Raw genomic sequence first — 21,636 nt, 5'->3', positions numbered from 1 at the left:
CGTATTTTTCATTTGACTTTTCCAGTCATCGAAGAGCCCAGTGAGAACTGCCTTTCTCGATCACTTCCTGTGTGTGTTTGTTTTAATGGCGGCTGTCAGCTTGGTGGCTTCATAGACGTGGTTTCAATCCTTGCTTAAGTTGCTTTGTTCCTGTTCTTTATATTTGTCTCTGTATATGAAGTTAACTCTCCTTTAAGTATAACTCCACTTTATTTATTGTGTCTACCGGATTTGCTAGTGTGCCAAAAATACCCAGGGTGAGGCTGGATGATGGAATTTATTGCATGGTCGGAACACTGGGTCTATGAAAATATCGCCCACTCTTACTGAGCGGAGGAAGCGCGGGGCAGGTCCTCTGTGGCGCAGGGTCAGCCACCGAGTGAGTGTTAGAGAATGGACCGTCAGCCAGGGCTCCAGGCTCTAGCGATCATTAAATCGCTCCCAGCGATCATTAAATGCTACATCGAAGCACCAGTTCTAACTCTAGACCTGAAGAGTCAGTGAGAGGGACCAATGGTGTGCCCGGCTTGGGAAAAAAAAAAAAAAAAACGAAGACAAGTATAGACTTTTATTCAGCCACTCAAGGTTGAAACCTTTAAGCATGTTTCTGTCAAGGACTGAACCTGGTGTCACCCACACGCGTAACATGTTCTAAGTGTGTTGTTCGTATCAGCGTCCCCTTCGCCACCAGAGACGGCATCACCAGAACCGCACTCTGAGGGTTTTAAAGGCACCGACCGACTGAGCCCTCGTCCCAGATCGGAGTGTTGAGAGCAATGTCTAGGCGACACTGTCTGCACCTGTCCCCCCAGTTCTGACGGTTACTATCCGTGTGGCCATGGGCACTGACTTGCCATCAGTGCCTCGATGTCTCCACCTTTATAAAAAATGGAAACCTCAGGGCGCCCGGGTGGCTCAGTCGGTTGAGCGTCAAACTCTTGATTCCAAGCTCAAGAGGTGATCTCACGGTTCGCGGGTTCGAGCCCCGCTTTAGACTCTGTGCTGACAGCACAGCGCCCGCTTGAGATTCTCTCTCCTTCTCCTTCTCTCTGCCCCTGCCCTGTTCTCCCTCTCTAAAAAATAAATAATTAAACTTTAAAACAACAACAACTGGGAACCTCTCCTTCCGAGAGAGTTTGGAGAACGCGTTGTTAGAACATACATAAAGCACAAAAGGGTAACTAATCTGTGCCAAGCATCACAGAAGTATTAACTCTTATTTTATGATCCCCCCAGGCTGTGTAACATGCTCTAGATTCTAGGCTGATTCAAGGAAGGGCCAGAACTCAATCAGGCAGTCAGTCTCTACACCCCAGTTCTTAACGATCGTAGGAGAAAACACACGCAGGAATTGCTATGTCCAGAAAAGCCGAGAGTGTGAGAATCTTAAATAGATGATCTTGAGTACTCCCCCTCCAATGTATAAGCCCAGATCTCAAAGCCCAGATCCATGGTTAGGGAGAGCTTTCCCCAGCCGTGGGATTCCTAGGAAGGGACAGAATTCGAGATGTTTTACATCCCCAACCAGAAATGTCAAAAGAACAGAGGTGTGAAGATGCCATATTCCTGCTATTAGCCTGCCAGGTGCCAATTTCTTTGGAATCTGCCATTCACTAATCAGTCCACAAGGCAGCGGTGACAACCAAACGGCCCCTTATTTTAAACCCTGACAAATGACTGGCCACTCACTGTCCCTCTGCAGAATGTGAGTCCACCCCCACCGCAGGCCCCACTTGCTAGCCGTGGCCTGGGCAGTGATGGTGACCAACCCCGCATTTGGCTGTGCCCCAGGTTCATTCTGGACAAAATGGAAGAGGCTGGCCGTGCCCGCCCCCCCTGGGACATCACTCACTATTCCTTTCATTCAATAAATATTTACAGGTACCTTTATGTACCCCGTGTTGCTCTGTGCTTTAGCGATACGGCGGCGAAGAGAAGAGAATGAGGGGGTGGGGAAGAAAACAAGACAAAACATGCGGCCTGGAGGCTCTGCATGATGGATGATGACATCCATCTCTGCAGCCCTGTCTCCATCCCCAGAAATTCTGACTGATCTGGACTGGGGTGGGGACTGATAGATTTTATTCCAGAAAGATGGGCACAAGGGTAGAACCCTTAAGGAGGATCATGTCTTTCTGTTTCCTGTGGAAGCACAGCCTCCATCCAGTCTCTTCTACGTATCTGAAAATGCTTAAAAAAAAAAAAAGAAACAAACAAACCAACAAACCCCAAAACTTGTAAAAGGTTCCACTTCTTTAACACCTCTGCTCCCGTCCACAGCTTCAAGAAGGCCAAAGCAAAGAGGGGTCGCTTAAGGTTTTGGAAAGATTCACGTTTTCCTTTGAAAAAGTACTTTTAGGGTTGTGATGTATGCAGAGACTCGCTTCCTGATCATCAGCACTGCTTACTCACTATGGAGCTAACTTGTCTCCACGAACCTACAGAATCCGTCCCCACCGTCCGGTCCCTCTCTCCCAAGCCTCGCGAAGGAAAAGGCCATCCGATCCAGGAGGGTCTCGGAGAGATTTAAAGGCAGAAGCAGAACCCAGACATATAAACTTAAAGTAGGATTATTCACTAGGTTTAACACTTCACTTACTGTGTTGGGGGCTTCATAGAACACGAAGCCGTATGATGTCCTACCTCGGAGGCCTGTCCTAGCCTGGATAAGCGGTCAGGCTCCATTCTGGAGAGGATGAGAAGGGGCCGCTCCAACGGCCCCTGAAAGAGAATCAAATAGCTGACGGCAGGGGCTCCAAGTAACAGCAAGCAGGATGTGACGTGGTTTACTGGGACTAACTTCCCTGAGGATCAGCCTTCCTCTCCCGTGTCTGTCTGTCGGTCCATCTGTGTGGCTGTCACCCTCACGTTCCCCCCCCACTCTCCTATTTCCTCATTCCCCTTTTCCTTCCTGTCTATATTCATCATGAACAAAAAGTCGTGCAGGATTACATTCCTAAGTGCCGATTTTAGGTATCGAGTACAATTTCACATAGCGTGTACTCAATTCAAAGTAAGGAGAAATGAAAGGGGTTTGTTTCATTCAAAAGCCGTGTGCCCAACATACCCTTCCGAAGTCACCGGACTCAAAGGTGTACTCCAGACCGTCCATGGATCCCCACCGCCACCCCCCTGCAGGCCAATGGCTCCCCCCCTCTGTAGCAAAAACCACAGTCCAGTTAGAAGGCTGAGATTAGCGAGATTCCACACTTTTAAATGTTTTTGTTATCCCAAGCTGTTGCAATTTTCGAATTAAATTCTTACTGAATCCTACCACTGCTGTGTCCCACTTCCGAGAACAAAGCTGGATAACGTAAGAACTAATCAATAGCAGGCCCCAGCAACACTACAACACGTGTCGTGAGGGGCCCCACCGTACCTCATGGTTAAATATACCATCCGGCTGACCCTTGAGCAACATGGGTCTGAGCTGTGCGGGTCCATTTATAGGTGAGTTTTGGGGTTTTGTTTTTCGATACCGTACTGTAAATGTACATAAGTGTACTTTTTTCTTCCTCATAATTTTGTTGGTCACACTTTCTTTTCTCTAGTTTATTGTGAGAATACAGAATATAATACATAACACATATAAAATGTGTTAATCAGTGTTATGTTATCAGTAAGGCTTTCAGTCAACAGTAAGCTATTAGCAGTTAAATTTGGGGGGGCGTGAAAAGTGACGCGCAGATTTTTGACTATGCAGGGTTTGGCGTCCTTAAAGTCTCGCGTGGTTGATGCATACACCATTTCTGAACCATGTACTCATTTCTGAGAGTGTATGGGTCCTCTCTTTCACCTCTACGGGGGAAGAAGAAAATTTAAGGTAATACTTTGTAACACTCAAACTCAAGATAGTTATGCCAAGATTCAGAAGATAAAAATCTCAGCATGGTTTTTACTTATGAACCTCAGGAAACCGTATCCTTCTCCCTTCCACCCATTTAATTCCTACCCAGGTTTCAGAAAACAGCCACATTCCACCTGATCTGAAGACTCAGGTAACGCAGAAAGTATCCTTAGAAGCCACCAATATGATATACCCATCTTTAGCCTTCTAAAAATCCACGGGGAAGGCCCCAGCTGTGAGGATACTGTGATGTATATCATTATATTCGTAGGCCAATTACGTATCAAAGCTGACTGAGTTCAGGAGAGAAGAGGTGCTTAGAGGGACCTCGTCTACAATCACTTATATTTGTGTAAGGAGAGAATTGACACGCATCAAAGGGAAGTGACTCAGCCGTTAGGCCGGTTCTTGCACATCTCCTGGGGAGGCACAGTGGCCTGCTGCTATCGATAGACGCACGTCTTTCCCCAGAACTGTGCCTCATTTTCCTGTGTGCCCAGCACCTGGTGCGGTGCCGGGTCACCCCAGACACGCAGGTGCTACCCCTCGTGTCAGTGAAGGCAGCGTGAGGACTGGAGAAGCCGGAGAAGGTAGGGGTAGAACTGGACGGTCAAAACGAGACCACCTGGGGAAAGCAGGTGAGAAGCACGGTCCTGGAGCAGGAGCCACAGGAACTGAAGACACAAAGCAGGGACTGCCCACGGTATGTTCTAGAGACAGTGCAGGAACTCGAAGCCTGGATGAGCAGAACCTTCAGGATGGAGGATAGAGAGCCGAGGGCAGGGGATGTAAGAACACCAAGGTCAGGGTGGGAGCAGTGGGAACAGAAAGGAAGAAGCCCACAGGTAAAGGAACAGGAAGGAAAAACAAAAATCACTGGGACCTAGAGAAGACTGGCTTCGAAGAATTAAATTACAGAATGAATCAGGCCAAGTACTGCCAGCACCTGCTAGGGTGAGCTCACAATGGACAGCGAGGGACTCACCACCACCCTAAGTTGGGAGACGCGTCTTTAGACGCCACTGCAAGCCACGTTCAGTCCTGTATGTAACACTAGGTACCTTTGTTCCATGCGTGGCCAAGGGGAGCATAGTAGCTATGTTTCTGGGTTGAGTACAGACCACCCCAGGATCTCAGGTCATGGTCTGTGGCCTCTTGTTAGGATTCTGTACAGTGGGCTCCTGGGGCAGTCATTTCTCTGTGTTCTGCTGTCCACTTATAAATAGAAACCGATCACAAGAAAGGCTCACTTCTCCCTTTCTTTCTTAGCTACCTCTGCAGGAAACTCAAGACCTCGCAAAGTCTATGGTTTGGCTAGGCCAAGGAAACACAGGAGACGCACTACAGTGAAAAATACAAGGGAGATCCGTTTTGAGGGTAATAGATGGGCACTCACATGGTCTTGCCAGGAAGATAGATTGCATCTTCAACTCTAAATCATTGCAATTGCAGTGACCGGTTACCTCCAAGCAGAAGCCCTGCCCTGGGGGGTTCCCAAACAGTATCTTGAGATTCAACTTTGAGAAACAGCAGGGAAATCATAAACTCTTCTGACATCCTTATTTTTTGGAAAAAATCAATGTCCTAATTTTAGCTTAAGGATTTGTCATGAGTGAAGACATGCCATTTAGTAAAAAAAAAAAAAAACAAAAAAAAAAAAACAAAAAAAATACAGATTCATCACAATGAGTAAGGCAAAACTACCCCGAAGTTCATTCACTATGTACATGTTTTCCACTGAGATTCCCATGAAGTCTAAGCATGGGAGGCCACCTAACTCCAACCTCTTTGGAGCTCCAAACTAACAACGATTGTTGCTTAATTACCTGGAGCCATCCAGGCAGGAGAGTAGGTGGGACGTTAGCTGCATTGATCTGTACGAACCAATGAGCTATATTCAAAGCTAGAGCACTTACATTCAACATCGTGTCTAGTTGTCATGCCGACTGGGGAGAAGAGAGGAGCAGGCAAATTAGTTCCTTTTACTAATCTGACATGTGATTTTGGTGGGTTGTTGGAATCGGTGTTTCTGGACACTCTTTGGACATTATCAATTAGCAAAGCTAACTGCCACAAATAAAAAATTTGTTCTCTACACTGATGTAACATCTCACTTGGAGGAGGCATTTCTCCCAGTTGATTTTTGCCAACATCATAAAATTTTGCTAATTCATTTCTACTAATTTAGATTCCATTTGGACAGAGGATGAGCAAAGGTTAACATCAGTATAAGCTGAAGATCAAAGAACTAAGTAAATAGTGAAACAAACGAAGAAAAACGCCGGATTTGTTGAAGAGGGCCACGTTCTGATTTCTCTAAAGCCTCAACATCAGACCCCAAGCATCCATAACACGGATGGTTCACTTCCTCTCATTTAGATGGTTCCCCGCTTATTAGAAACAGGCCAGTGTGAGTCTGTGTGGCAACGCTGATTTACATTATGTGGCTGAAGTAATTGACTGTAGGGTTTCTGTTGGTTGAAATGTGTTTATCTGAAATCACAGATATGTGTGAGCTGGGGCCCCGCCTCGGGTAGCTTTCCTTCTGCCACAAGCCTGCGTGGAAGCTCCACGAGTGCCCCCTTCCCCTCCTTCTGACTGGACGGTCTTCGGTTCTTAACGATGGAGGCCTTACTGCAATAGTCCACAAATCAAGGGAACGGGCCACGATCGGGCGCTGTTTCTGCCCACATGCCTTGGCGCCAAGGGAGCGGCCTCCTCCCTAAACTTTCAATCTCAGAGGGGTGTCGGTTTTCATTGGTTACCCCGTTTTAGTCCTCTGAATCAGTGACCTTTGAAGAAGTGAACAAATGTCTGGAAAAATATCATTTCAGTGTATTAAAGGAAATTAAATGGGATAATGAATCTAACTAAGACACAGTCCAAAATCTATAGCAGTTAGCTTTGCCCTGAGGAAGGGAGGACTTCCGTTAAGGAAGGCCTTAAACTTAACCATTTCACAACACAAACGAGTTCATTTAAAGGGGGAGATCCTGTCCCTCTTTCCCTTCCCTCCGGGAAGCGGAGTGTTAAAGAAGGTAGGTTCATTCCCCCACTCCACCCCCACCCCCCCCCACCCCGCCTCCGCCATTCTGACTGGCCTAATGTTCAGGCTTTCCCTCAGCATATGGAATAAAATGCTGACCCAATTAATCTTGAATTCCAGCCAGCATCTGTGACTCCAAGGTGTCTCAACAGCGGGAAAGCCACTAGAAAAACCAATAATATCATACAGTCCCCTTCCAGACTCTTCCGATTGCTGGCCTAGCTCTTTTGCTATCTCCACTGACTGATGGGGCACTAGGGGCCGTCTTGGCAAGGCCAAGGTGCTCAACAGCCCCCACGGTCAGTCAGCTGCATCGTGCCACATAGATCACCACACAGCGCCAAACTGGAAACCTCCCGGTAGTGCAGACACGTTCCGAATGGAGCTAATCCTGTGGAGAGTCTCCTGTCAGCTGCTGAGATCCCAGGTTACTTCAGAAAATAATGCAGACTATAGGTCAAATCCATTTCACGTCTAATTAGAACAGATGGCAGGTCTCACCCCAGCAGTGAGTTTGCTCGGAAACCGACGTATCTTCTACCAAACGCCGCTTCTCCTAACCTGTGCACGCACACTTAGGTACACAGCTCTGTGCACACACGTGTGCACATGTGCACACGTACTCCACACGCTAACACTTACATCAGTGCTTTGAAATTCATTTTCGTCCTTTATTCAAAGCTTCCTCCCAACAATAAAAGGTGACCTTTGGGAGGCTGCACGCACCCGAATCTAATCATTTCTGGGTTTTTCTTATTGTGATGCAAGTATGTGTAATTTCCAGCGGCCTGATCCTGTCATTCTGCCTGAGGTGCGGACTGACTTCGCCCTGCGGTTTTTAATTGGCAAACATCACGATAATATTAAGGCTCCCTCAACAAAAACTGGAAAACAGAAGGAAGAAGATAAATCTCCCCAAATGCCCGATCTTCACACACCACGACGGTGACCATGTTTGTTCATTTCCTTCCAGTACAATTTGGGAGACGGCTTTCTTTCCCTTCACATTATTTCGTAAGTGTTTTCCTAGGATACTAAATAATCTTTATAATTATCATTTTAATGGCCGCACTGAGTGAACGTACACCATAATTTACTTAACCGTTTACCTATTGTTAGGCATTTAGTTGTTTCCACTTATCACTCCTTGGGCTGGAAGGAACATTTTTATATAAGCTATTAATTTAAAGCAGCACGCAGAGATGACTCTCCATCACTAATCTAAAAATACAGGGTTTATATATTTACAACTCACATTTGATTATGCACTTTAATTTGAGGGTAATTAAGACATTTACATTCCAAACACTCCTCCACACCCCCAGCTCTCCCCGAGCCAGACAGGCTCAAGCGTGCCTCGCCACCTTCACCTCAAGACGACACAGTCCGATGACTTCCCAAACACAATTTTCTTATGAAAAATAAACTTTATGAACTCCTGCTGCTTTGGGACCAAGAGATTAACTCCAAGACCCAGAGCCCATGCTGCTCAGAGGTGACATAGCCAAGGCGAGCCATGGCTGAAATGCCACTGTGGCCTCAGGAAGACCGCAAGACTCCAGGTGGCCCTCACGGGCCCGAGTCTGTGCTCGGCCCCAGGTTTATTCCTGGGAACTACCTGCAGGTTCTCCACATAACCCGCACCCACACGCCTTGCGACAGACAGGCCAAGGAAGTCGCTGAGAGGAGGTCCAGCCGTTGGATGCTTTCTGAAGTTCATTGCAGGGCACTCACTTCAGAGGCTCCAGGTTTCCCTGGGCAGGACAGCAGGTCAATGCCCGGGATTTAGAGGGATGCAGGGTGGGGCCCGTGAGCTGTGGGACCCTCGGCGAATTAGGAAAGAAAAAAAATATCTGAAGCCTCAATTTCTCTATCTGCAGCTTGAGGATAGTAAGAGTGCCTCCCCGGGGAGGCCGTCCTGAGGGTCAAGGAGAAAATCCAAGTGAAGTGCAGAGAACGTTAGCATTTGTTTAGAAGCAGGAGGACATGTGGACTGCACGCTGACCTCGCGCCGTGACGGGTGCACACTCATGCGCTGAATGAACGAAGGGATGATGAATGAATACGATGTGCCAGAACCCTCGATTTATGGAATGTCTTCTCTGGAACACCTGATGTCCTTTCACGACAAAACCGTTTCCTTAACCATCACTACCAGCCTGAGCACCGCCCCCCCCCCCCCACCAATAAACAGTAAGTGAACCCCCAGAAAGGTGTAACCATTTAATATGAAAGTAATTCTCAGTGTCCAGGAAAATTTCATCCTAAAGCTTTAGAGTAAATGCCACCCAGCCATCAAAAGGTGTGCAGATCTCCATCTGAGGTCCAAATAAGTCAACAACAAGAACTCCTTGATGTCTTTTCTTATCGGTGAGATTAAGACAATTCCATTTCTAGTGAAAAACGAATTCATCAACAAACTACACTGAGCAAAAGAATCTGAAGTATCACCATCATTTTTACTAATAAGAAAATGATTTTTATATACTCAGCAACTCCCTGTAAAACAGAGAGGAGCTTGGAGTTGTTTATTATTATTATTTTGCCACTGGCAATTAATTTTTCTGATTTGTTTTATTAGTTTGATGGTTGGGCCCAAGATGCAGAATATCTTTCCAAACCAGTGGACGGATGTAAGAGAATTATTTCGGTGCAGTTCCTGGCGAAACGCGATGATGAATGGCGTGGTAGGACAAACTTATTCAGACACACATTTTTCAGTAGTGGCAGGGAAAAGGCTGAAAAATTACTAGTAAATTGCTTTTTGTAAAAATGCTCTCCCTTTCAAATTTTCCCTGGGAGGAAGGTCTTCTGCAGAGTGATGGGACAATACAGTCTGACACAGCTAGACAACAAAGGCAGCTCAAGAATGGCTATGAGATAAGACTGAGGGTTAAGATTTAATTTTCTCATTAGACCCCCGTGTCCCCCATACCTTCCCCACACCAAGTCCTTTTGTGTGCATCATTCTAACCTGTTGGGATAAGCGTCTGTAAAAGATATATATTATCTCTCCTTAGCAGGCCTTCTCTATCCCACCCGCCATCCAGAATCTCGTCTTCCCAACACAGAGCCAGGATATGATGCGGCTCTAGTCTGTTCCCTTCTTGTAATGCTCTCTCCAAAACCGCCCAGTGTTTCAAGTGTCAAATTACAAAGGCCTCCAGATATCCTCAGCGCCCAGTAAAGCCTAAAAGCCAAAGAAGGCTTATTCTCTGTCTTCTCCAGACTACCTAGGAGAGCGACTGTTGAGGGGTAATTCTGTTGTCAGAGGAAACACAGATGTGGCAGTGGCATGAGGGTGTGGCTCCCTCCTGGCTAGGCATAGAGCTGGGTCATTTCCAGATTAGCCCTTCGAAACAGGCACCTTCCAGAACACCCATCCCCCACCCCGGGAGCCGGGACATTGCCATCTGTTCTCGGCCATTCACCTTGGCGGAAGGAAGGCCCTTCCCTTGCGGGGACACACTCCAGCCATCGAAGGGGAACGGTCTAATGTGGTGGTTCTTACCTGGGGGCGGCTGTGTCCCCCTCTCCCCAGGTCACTGGCGCACGGGGAAGGTGCTCCTGTCTAACGGGCAGCAGCTGGGATGCTATTGAACATTTCTACGTGCGCAGAAGAGCACCCCCACCAAACAGTCATCCGGCCCCAAATGCCAGGCGTCCCAAGGCTGAGAAACCCTGGTCCGACCTAAAGCAACTTCGGCAGAGCTCACTTCTGCTGCCCTCCAACGTGACTGCCGGTTCATCCTCCTGGCATTAAGTGATGACATAATTAAGTTCTCTCTAAGCCTTCTGTTCAGTAACTCTAGCGGAGACCTGCAAAGTGCCAGGGCCAGTTTGCAGAGTCCCCAGGCTGCAAGGAGCGGCAGTTCTAGAACACGCTCAAATGGGGGCTCTGGGCTTCTCCCCACTTTTTGCCTTCACCGGACGATCATGCCCGGTGTCATGCATTCCTACCCCAATAAGAATTAAGGATGTGGGGAGGTGCCTCTCTGTTGGACACCTGAGGTTATGGGAAAACAGCATGAACTCAGACATCAGGGAGATCAGGATCCTGCTCCTGCCTGTATGTCCGTCCTACTTGCTGTGTGACATTAACAACTGACATAACCTCTCTGAACCCCACTTTCTCCTTGAAATGGACCACACGGCACTAAAGGTGTTAGGTATAGTCTACACGCATCAGCGGAGCCCCGGGCGGCCCATACACTCACCCAGCTCCTGTAACATTTCCAGAAAAGTGCTCCTGGAGGTTTCAGTATCGGGTTCAAGGGCTTCCCCCCCCCCCCACTGGACAGCCCGAAGGGCCTGTTGGCACGTGCACTGGGCAGTGCAGCCTGGGCCCCCTTCTTGTTCATCTGGCTCACGTCTGTGACCTTGCCTCTCTGGACGTGCTGCTCTAAGGCCAGGGCCCTGTACACCCCGGTCCCTCCCATCTGTTTTCTTCCCGAGCGCTAACTCACAAACAACGTAACTATTTTCTTCCTTTAAGTTCGGCCCTCAAGAAGATTCTTCCACGCGCTAACTCACAAACAGTGAAGGCACTTACCCCACTGGTATTCCCCAGAGGGATCATCGGCCACCTGCACCTTTTTAGATGCATTTAATAATTCAGCCCAAGATGAATTTGCATGATTAACATAAAGCCTTGTGATTTTATTTTCTTTCGGGATTCAAATACTGAAACAACCACCATTGTTTTCGTTTTCAGAGGTTGGGATCAAAACACAAAACTTGATTCTAGAATGAATAATTTCTTTTTTTTTTTTAATGTTTTTTTCAAATACCACTCTCCATAGAATCAAAGAACCGAGCTGCTAACACGGTCTTTATCGATGCAGGGGAACCCATGTTCTTTCTAGGGTTAGCGTTAACCCACTAGAAGCAAGCCACACCGCAAAGATTAACCGTTTCTGGTGTTCCCATAGCAGTGTGCCCGTTGTCCCATGGCGCCCGTGTTGGCAAAGACAGACAAAGAGGTTTATTTCCCTCCCTCATCGTAGGGCGCTCCACATGGATCTCTCTGATCAGGACCTAGACTCCCCGATAAGAAAACACCAATTCTCCTGGATTCCAGTAATAGATTAATCACGTCATCCTCAAAAAACTAGTAAAAGCCCAAACCGAATAAGATGCATTTGGAAAGCCATCTGCCTATGAAGTGGAGGCGTGTATGCAAAATGATAATTTGAAGGCAGAAGAGGCAGCATCGTTGGGTTTCTTGATGAATATAGTAAAACAGGTTTGTCTAATGGGGAAACATGCATTACTATCAAAAGAAATGAGTGTATCCCACATGGAAAAGCAGGCAGGCTTTAATATCGGAGAAGCATCTCAAGCTGTGCCTGCCAGCGATTCTCCGCCTGTCTGATTTTCCTTAACAGAAAGGCCAACCTCACCTGTTTAAAAGTAATTAGGAAGCAGGCAGTAGCGAGGTGAGCTAGGAGCTGTGTGTGCCTGTGCTCGCGTGTGTGTTTCCGTCCCACTGACGCCTGTGTTGATGTTTCTGAACGCAGGAATCATGGTCAGTAAGGAAACCGGCAAATGCGTACTCACGACGTCAGAGAGCGAAGTCGAACCTGCCGCCTGCCTGGCCCTGGAGATGAGATACGCCCTGGATCCCAACCGGCAGATTAAAAAGCGGAATAAAGCCCTGCAGGTGCGCTTTAAGGATATCTGCGAGGCACAGAATGAGCAGAGGGACTCACGGCTCGCGGCGGGACACCCCGGCGAGAAGCGGGAGGCGAAGCCCGTGTCCTACAGAGCAGCCTACCGCAAATACATGACCGTGCCCGCGCGGAGGGCCATCCCCAATGTCACCAAGAGCACAGGCGTGCAGACCTCGCCGGACCTGAAAAAGTGTTACCAGACCTTCCCCCTGGACCGCAAAAAGGGGAATCTCAAAAGCATCCCGGCTGCGGATGCCTTTAAAAGTCAAAACAACGGGTTTGTGGCGGAGAAGCAGGAGGAAGGGGCGGGGGAGGAGGCCCGGCCCTGGGGTGCCGGCCGGGTGCACAAGACGGCGGCCTCGGTTTTCCATTCCGATGAACACGTGAATGAGCTGGACCAGCCTGCCGGGCTCAACTGCGCAGAGCCAGGCGAAAACCCTGATGCGCCCGGCTGCCGAGAGGAGCCTCTCCAAAACTCCGCTCGGCCTTCCTCCCGGGAGCCCGACCACCAGCTGCACGGCAGAGCGAAGCACGGCAGGGCGACCCCGGACACGGAGGAAGCCGCTCCGCCGGCCCACGGGACGGTGTTCAAAACGGAGGTGGCCGCCGTTTATGCACCTGCCCCCGGTGCGAAGGCCCTCGAGGCCGCCTTGTCAAACTCTGCCACCGCGAGCGAGTGGCCCCTGTGCCCGGCGGCCGACCAGGAGCGGGGGAGAGCCTCGCGTCTCAACGGGCTCCAGGGACCCGTGGCGGCCCACTCGCCCCCGATGCAGTGCCTGTCCCCCGAATGCAGCGGGCGGCCCACGCAGACCCGGGCCCCGCCGGGGGAGGACGGCCAGCCTTGCGCCGCGGCGGCCGCTGCGGGTGGAGAATCCCGACAAATCGTGCCTCACACGGAAGTCGTCGACCTGAAAGCACAGCTCCAGGTGATGGAGGACCTGATCAGCTCAAGCCAGGAAACCATCAAAGTGCTCTTGGGGGTCATTCAGGAGCTGGAGAAAGGAGAGGCCCACCGGGAAGGGTATGTATGCCCACGTTTCCCCTGAAGCCATGCGGGCTCATCCCCCCACGCCCAGCCCACCCAGGGTCCCTCGGCCGCCTCCAAGGCCCAGATCCTTAGTGAGACTGACATTTCCGCATTTCTGCGCAAAGGCGATAGTCTGAGGATGGTGTGAGCTCAGAGGGGCCCCGAGGTTATTGTACAATGCCAGACATCACTGCGTACTCGCCGTGAAGACTGATTTGATGGTTGGCGTTCAGCTGCTTGGCCTGGAATTCAAACCATGTACCGATAGTTTGAATGAATGAATTGTTGGGTCTTTCTGTTGTGTGCCCTGCGATGAAAGGTTGATGACCCTGAGGACGTCTCACAGGGTAGGCCAGTCCAAATTCTCTAAATCAGACGCTCCTCGCCTCATAGGAATCGGGTTATGGTAGAGAACAGAACTGAGGTGGTGTTCTGCAAAGCAAATGCTGACTTGGTTATATTAAATCATTGGAAGAACATTGATATTTAGGGCTAGGGTTTCCCACAATAGGGGAGATGTCTCTCTGTCCTTGTGAGGAGCTCCTAGAGGCAATGCCCACCGTCGGGCAAGTCCTGTCTGTGTGTCACGAGGAGACGTGCCTTTCCCCGAGTGGTTTTGTGCGTGCAGTTGCACCATAGGGGGAACCAGACCCAGTTAGCAGCCCGAGCTGTCAGGCATTGACATCAGATTGCTGAACTTTGTTCCCCATCTTTTAAACTGTGCAGCAGCAAACTTAAATGACCTAACGATAGGATGCTAGTCTTGAGCCCTTAGCTAGGAAGGCTCGTATGGGTTTGGCAGCGGGCTGTGCTGAAACAAAAGTTCCATGCTTCTCGAAACAGTGCCCACGGCTTACCAGCCTTTGTCTTCACTGCCAGGCTTTCTCTTTCCCGTTTCCCCCTGACACTGTCTGGATTCCCTCCCGGCAATGGTCTGGAGGTGGGATCGGAGTTCCCCCACCCCCACCCCCACCCCTGCGGCCCCCACCCCGGGTCGAGTGAGCTAGTAGCCAGTGTGAAGGTAAGCCAAGAAATGTACCATCAGGGCACAAACCACGTGGTGCCCGGTTTCCTCAAGAGGATTGCTGTGGTTTAGTTATAGCGTTTGCGGACCACAGACGATGCGGAGGACACCGTCTGTGTGTCCCAGGGCAGCAGGTGAGGCTTAAGCCCTGGGCCGGGAGGCTGGCTTCTCCCGCTTAGCACAGGTGGCTCATCCAGTAGGGAGCAGATTCTCAATAACCCCACCCCCTCATACAAAGTACTGTTTGCAGTCGATGGTATTAAGCTGCTAGGCAGTCATAAAATAATCTAACAGGAGATTAGCAGGAGCCTAAGGTTGCAGAATGTTTTCAAAGGGCCTTTTTCAGTCTTGGGTTTACATCTCCATTTTCATCCCATTTCAGTCATTTAGGCTTGACTTCGTGCACAGCCAAAAGCAACACATTAAGGTGGTTCTGCAAGGGGTCTGTCGATCGGTAGACCACATTCCCACCGAAGAATTAAAAGCCCAAACGGGCCCCGATCACTGCCTTTGAGGCAGCTTGGAGTGACTGAAACCAGACAGCAAAACAGGAAGAATCCAACATCACTAGTTGGGGGAGGGAGAAGAGTCACCAAATGGTGTAAAGCCACATGCATATGCTAATGTGTATGCCTGCGAGGGTATGTGCTGAACTAAAAACTGCCGAGGCTGAACACCCACGAACACCCCACGAAAGGAGAACCACGTTATACATGTAGGCTCCACACACTATCAGATCAAGTGTGGACACTGGTTGTAAATGGGATCCTCTGAGTTCCCGTCAGTGCTGTCGGTCTACAGAGCCGTGCACTTAAGAAGGCACCTCGAGGTGGGAATTAGGACTCTGAGGACCTGGGGCCTGGACTGCCTTGTTTCTCTCTGTGCCTTGTTTCTTCACCTGGGAGTTGGGAATCATCACACGTCCTGCAGATGGAGGGGACAGGAGGATACGGGGTGACCTTCTAATGCGGTTCGCCCAGTGCCGGGCGCATCTGAATGGGACTGATTGGTCTTGCTGGGCAAAGGTGTTGGAGAACACTTAGCAGTCCCACATCTGAATCCAGTGTGATGAATGTACCCTCCACACTCTCGGCACACAGGCTGCCATCAATATTCTTCCTACAAGCCCTGAGCTGCTCTGTCCAATACAGTACCCAGCAGCCACATGTGGCTATTGAAATTCAAACTCAAGTTAATTACAATTGTAAATTCAGTTCTTCAGTTGCATTGGCAACACGGCAGGTGCTCAAGAGCCACGTGCACGGACTGGCTCCTGCACAGGACACGGGGCACTGCCATCGTCCCCAAAAGTCCGTCAGTCCGTCGTCACCCCAGTATCCCCCACACGAGGCACAGTGCTGGGCTCCTAACCGTGTGAGCGCTGGGCCCCTCAGGTCAAGGGAAAGGGTGACCTGACTTTAGAATCAATGCCCAGTCTGGCCGCTGCCTGTGCAGCACAAGCTCACTGCAGGAAGGCAGTTCTGTATCCTGGTGAATTCCCACATCTCTTCCAGATCCTTCATTTCCAAACCTGTGTCTCTGAGTCCTCTGGACTCAGGTAACAATGAATCAGGTGCTTTCAAACTCCAAGGCCACCCTGAGAGTGGCCCTCTTCCCCATGCCCATGGTCATTAATTTGGCCCAAACTCAAATTTCCATCACTCTTTTGTATGCCGGAATCTGAGAGGACGGCAGCCTCACAGGTGGACAGAGCAGGGTTCTTGTCCACCCCTCTCCCGGGTATCTGGGTCCAGCGCAGAGTGGGAGGATGTAAGACAGGTCTGCTGGCACCTCTTTAACAGCTGGTTCCGGGGGTGGGGGTGGGGAATAATAGCATTTGTTGATTTCCACGGCGTCAATATTGCTACTGTGGCCAGTTGCGACCAGCTGACAAAATCCTGACAATTTCACATTCTGCTCCTCCGAGCACCAGACCAGTCCTCTGAAGGGCATGCACCAGGATCATCACTTTAAAGGAGGAATTCACAGGACTTACTTTATGTCCTCAACCTAAGCCAGGGAAGAGGTGTTACTGTTGCACCTCATGGTAAAAAATGAAAACTCAGTCTACTTTACGTAGATTATTATATACTCACTGCATAATAACCTGACAGAGAATTCCATGGCCAAGTTAAAATATCAGTAGAGTTTTCCTTGGGAAATATTCTAGCGTTTATAAAGTCATCGATAGTGGAGAAGACCCAGAAGCTGGGTAAAATCAATTTCTCTGTCCACCTTCCACCCCCAAATGAAGCACAGGCAGCCTGCTTTGTAAAGAATTTCCCTGCATCAGGAGAAAGCTGGGTGAGGACACGCAGCTTATGTGCACCTCAGAGCCCACGACTTTGAATCCCAGTGGAAAGTTCTGCCTCTAAAGCCGCCCCTCACAGTGAGGCCACGGGCTTGCCCTGGGGTATGATGTTAGGACAGAGCCAGCGAAGAGCCAGGACTCTTGAAACGTGGCCAGTGGCCAACTTCCATCTCTCGAAGTACCCTGAATGTGTGACCTTTTAGCAGGACTTCTTTTCACTAGTGAGCGGTTCACACAAGCTCGTTGAAGCCGTTCCTCTGGGCATGGGGATGCCTGTGTCTCCAACTCAACCGCATTTAGTAGCTTCCAAATTATTTTCCATGAGACTCATTAATCTCATCTGCTTACGTAGATTTCCAAAAGGTCTCGCAGAGCGTTCTCAGCTTAGGGAAGTTACTTAATCTCAGGCAGCTTCCATTTACATCTTCTACCACAGGCTTCTAGAAGCCTAAGGACGGTGCCTGCAAAGCTAGGAGCAGACACCAACGCACGGCGGGCACTGAGGAGCGGACACGCCCTAATATGAGCATTTCCGAGGACGCGGTCCATAAGCGGGTAGCTGTGAAAAAAGTATTCAGAATCACGCCTTTTAGTCCCTGTCAAATTGCTGGGGCAGTTCACTGAAATCGCTCGCTTTATGCAGTACGGGCGGGATTTGGTCACTCTGCTTGGATGAATGCCAAGAATTATTCTGCTTATTTCAGAGCTCTCAGTATTATTCTGGTCTCTTCCCAGGGAGTTCAGGGTCACACAGACTGCCTCAGTAAGCCGTTAATGTAGTCGTTGAAGGCTGAACCAGGCAAACGGGGCACTGAGTCTAAAATCTCAACTACTTCTAACAGTCGTGATTACCCAGAGCAGCTGTGGGCTGCTGGGCAGGGGCCCCTGGGACCCACGGGCTGTGGGTCCCAAGTGCTCACAGCGTGCGCTCCCCAGCCACTGTGGTGGGCACTCCACAGGGAGACGGTTATTTACTTCCAAGTCTGTACCCCACACGTTTAGTGTCTTCATGGGTTCAATGGCCAGTGACAGTCTAATGATACTCTGCTATTCAGAGAAGACCCAAAAACGACATGAGGGGCTGTATTTGTGCTGTCAAGCATGTGGGCAGGATCTGTGTTTCCCCGAAGTTAAGTAGGTTCTTTCGCTGGTCACAAGTGTCCCAACATCACCTGGGTGTCACCTGCAGGCCTGGGTGCTGGGGGGGGTGGCTGGAGAATGGGGTCACAGCAGAACCCAGGCCACGCTGGGCCCTCAGATGTGATGGATGGACAGAGACGAAATCTTGAAGCCCCCTGAAGCATCTGTACTGAGTCAGAGCGAATGTGGGACCCTCCCTAAAAATGAGAAAATCCTAAATAACAAACTAGCCCAAGGGGTCCGGCAGTTTGCAGGAAGGGCCGTGAACCCAGTGACTGCTCCCGGGGTCCTGTCCATCCTGTTCAACCTCACCGAGAAAGAGTACTTCTCTGTGACGTGAGGTCCGGGGGCACGCACGCGTGCACACACACACACACACACTGGGGAGAGCAAAGAAAAGTAAGCCAAGGGAATCCCCCTGAGATCAGGGGCCCTTTGGGGGCAAGTGCTCACAGCAGCTTTGAAGACAAAGGAAGTAGAAATAAAGACCTGAGGGCGGGAACAAGTTAATGCAAACCCAGCGTGGAATCCTGTGTGGTTTGCTCAGCTCTGCTTTCTTTTAATCACTAAAGCAAGGCGGCCGGCCACACACCGGGTGAGAGTATGTGCAGATACTCATGTCTAGGGGAAAGAAAAAAAAATCAGGCTTTCGGGATCTATGTTTATTTGAAGACCTCAGAGTCACCTTTCGACGTGGCAACTGGTGGCACGTTTTTCGTACAAAGGGCCAGATAGTAAATATTTTCGACTTTGATGATTCAGCTTTGCCACTGTATCATGAAAGCAGTCACAGACAAGATGTGTCCACACGAGCGTGGCTGTGTCCCCGTGAAACGATACGAAAAACACGCAGTAGTCAGATTGGGGCCATTAGCAGAGTTTGCCGACTTGTGCCACGCGGTCTTGTAAATGTAGGGACCACATTTACTCAACTGGAAGCCAGGTCAGTAGATGGGTACGGGACAGTCCCAGGCGTGTGACTGCCAGACAGGTGTAGCGTTCACTCGCATGTTCGGGAGGTCTATACATATGGGAGTTGTTGAGCCCTGTGCCAGGCAAGGAGGGCATACAAGTCGAATGAAGTGTTCCCAGCTCACTGGCGGTCAGTTTGTTCAAGCGTACGCCTGACTGTTTGTCGGCCCATACGACCTTCAGAATTCTGCTTGCGAGCCCCGCGTGTGTGTCTGTTATCCACACATATGTCATTTGTGTGTATAACACATACACGACAGCATTTCTTTAAGACCTGGGAAAGGTCTCACTCCCCTCCTCGTAGCAGGAATAAGAGGTCATTACAGCACACAGTTGTGCCCCGTGACTTGCTTCCACCTAGAGACTGATGCTAGATGGACAGAAGTGATACAGTCGTTTTATCTTATGTCCCTATGTTGACAGATCACTCAGAACCAGGCACCCTTCAGAAGGACTTGTCAGGGGATGAGAAATCTCTCTGAATTTGCTTTCATTATCCATGCCCAAACAGAATAAATACTGCACCACAGTTACAGTGGGAGCATAAGGGGGCAGTTTAAGTCACACAGCAGAAAGAACCAACGTGGAAATCTGTGCGCCACTGCGGCAGGCAGGGCATGAACGCGGGACTCGCCAAGGTCTCAGTGTGCGATTCTGTGAACTTCCCAGAGCCCCACTCCAAGAGGTGAGGGAAGAGCTGGGCCTTCCACCGGGTTGGAACGGCCACATTTGGAAGAGAGCAGGTGGGTGGCATCATGGTTCCACAAACGATGCTTGTGGGTCCCCTCCGGAATGAATGTTGTGGGCCACCTTCCCAGAGGTCTGGCACGATGCATCACAGAGAAGCGGGGAGCTGTGAGCACCAAGGAGAAAGCAGCACCCAGCGCAGAGATCAGGAGCAGAAAGGTCCTTATTCCCTGCCAGACGCACCCCTGTCCCTCTGCGCTCCCTGCTTGAACGGGACGGAAATGTCAGCACTTCACTTTCTAATGCTCTCGATAAGTCAGTTTCAGTGTCTCTGCACACGTGTCCTATCCCAAACATTGCAGCCAGCCGACTGAGGTCTGCCTCCTGCTCCCTTCATTTTTCCATTTTCCGGGAAGGAGATCGGGGTGGGGAGGGAGCAGAGAGGGACGACCAGGGCCCTGCAGGCAGCCAGTTCTGAGTCGGCAACTTTGCTCTGCCCCTCTCTCCCCTGGCTGTGCTTAGGCAGGGCTGTTAACCTCTCCGAACCTCAGCCTCTCGCTCTCTAAAAGTGGGCTAAGACTACCTGCTCAGGGGCTGCTTTTGCAGATTAAACGAAATACGGAGGATAAGGCTCTCAATCCAGGACTCGGTTAGCAGTCAGTAAAAGTCCCGTCCCCTCCTTGCTTTGTTACTACTGAGAAGCACCCTTCCAAGTGCCAACATACGGAGAGGTTAGGTAAGCAAGGCACCTTCAGAGAGCTTCTCCTGCTTTATTATACAGGCTGGTTTATTTCTGAAGGTGAGGAGGGGTGGAGGGTTACCAGGGGCGACCTCAGCTCTGTACTCATTTTCGGAGGAGTGCACAGACCAAGCGGAATTGGGGTCACGGACAGGCGGGGTTTGGAGTCGGGAAACACGGGCTGGTCCTAGCTCATCCTGGCCTGGCCTCTCTCAGATACATGTTCCCCTGTAAGGAAAGGACAGTCAAGATGAGACAGGGGCCCTCACGGCTCCTTTCTGCTCTAAGAACAAATCCTCCAGGGAGGCCAAAGAACAACCTAATTTCAGCCACTGCCCGAAAATACATATAAAAGTTTACAGAGGGAGAGAATCAGGCAACACAACCCTCTCTGCAGACGTCCTTCAATAAATGCGTCCAGGGAGCCCAAAGTCATAATTTGTCCCTGACACTTCATTCCGTAGCTCTTCACCTGCTACAGATGCTGGAATTGGCTTCTGTCCTCTTCAGCTGCAATCCTTTGAACAGATTTCAGGAAAAAAACCTTTGTTTTCTTTTTCTGTTGCATCTAATGGCTTTTATAAATGTGTGATCAAATATTCAAGTTGAAAGCCTCAAGTATACGTTCTGTTTTACGATTCTGTAGTCGAAGGCACACATCATGTTCTAACCAGCAGTCCCTTCGCCTAATGCACGGGGCCATGGTGAGTCTTTTCTACGGCTTATATAACTTTGTAAACACTTTTTTTAAGTTCTTGAAAAATAATAAGGCTTTCCAGCCTTAATACGAGAAATGAAGCAAATAGATTTGTAAGAATATAAAACACATTCCAGATTCTTGCTTTGGGCTTCATGTAGGTATCACACATACTTGAAAATGTAATTTAAATAATCTTCCTGTGCAGAATGCCAAAATAGATTTCAAATACCTCCCCGGCCTTTCAAGTTGGTAGGTGAATAAACGCCTCACCACCGAGCTACCCGGCAATCCAGATACCCCATTTGCAGATAAAATGAGCAATTCAAGGCATGACATGAACGTTTATGGAATTTATGGATTTGTGTCCCAGAATTCAGGTGTTTTTTTTTTTTTCCAAGAGATGAAATACAAGTTCTAGTTTTCAAATACTTTTTAAAATCCCATACAATTTCTGCTGAGCTCTGCAAAAAT

The 21,636-nt window shown here is 49.5% G+C and overlaps 2 protein-coding genes across 9 annotated transcripts in view; one reads left to right on the top strand and one right to left on the bottom strand.

Moving 5' to 3' along the window:
- Positions 1–21,636, bottom strand: part of DOCK1 (dedicator of cytokinesis 1) — a 529,364-nt gene that overhangs the window by 260,076 nt on the left and 247,652 nt on the right. The window lies entirely within an intron of this gene.
- The window catches only part of INSYN2A (inhibitory synaptic factor 2A), a 58,235-nt gene that overhangs the window by 6,638 nt on the left and 29,961 nt on the right, over positions 1–21,636 (top strand). For 2 of the 5 annotated variants that reach the window (XM_045040831.1, XM_045040830.1), the window contains exons 1-2: positions 6,927–9,086; positions 12,413–13,586. In XM_045040831.1, the coding sequence (XP_044896766.1) occupies positions 8,933–9,086; positions 12,413–13,586 (1,328 nt within the window). In that variant the 5' untranslated portion in view covers positions 6,927–8,932. The other 3 variants (XM_023241084.2, XM_045040832.1, XM_023241083.2) reach the window with 3 other exon arrangements.

Source organism: Felis catus, chromosome D2, assembly GCF_018350175.1.
Source record: "Felis catus isolate Fca126 chromosome D2, F.catus_Fca126_mat1.0, whole genome shotgun sequence".
NCBI lineage: Eukaryota > Metazoa > Chordata > Mammalia > Carnivora > Felidae > Felis > Felis catus.
Note: the sequence above shows the minus strand (reverse complement) of the source record. Positions and strands in the feature narration are given on the sequence as shown.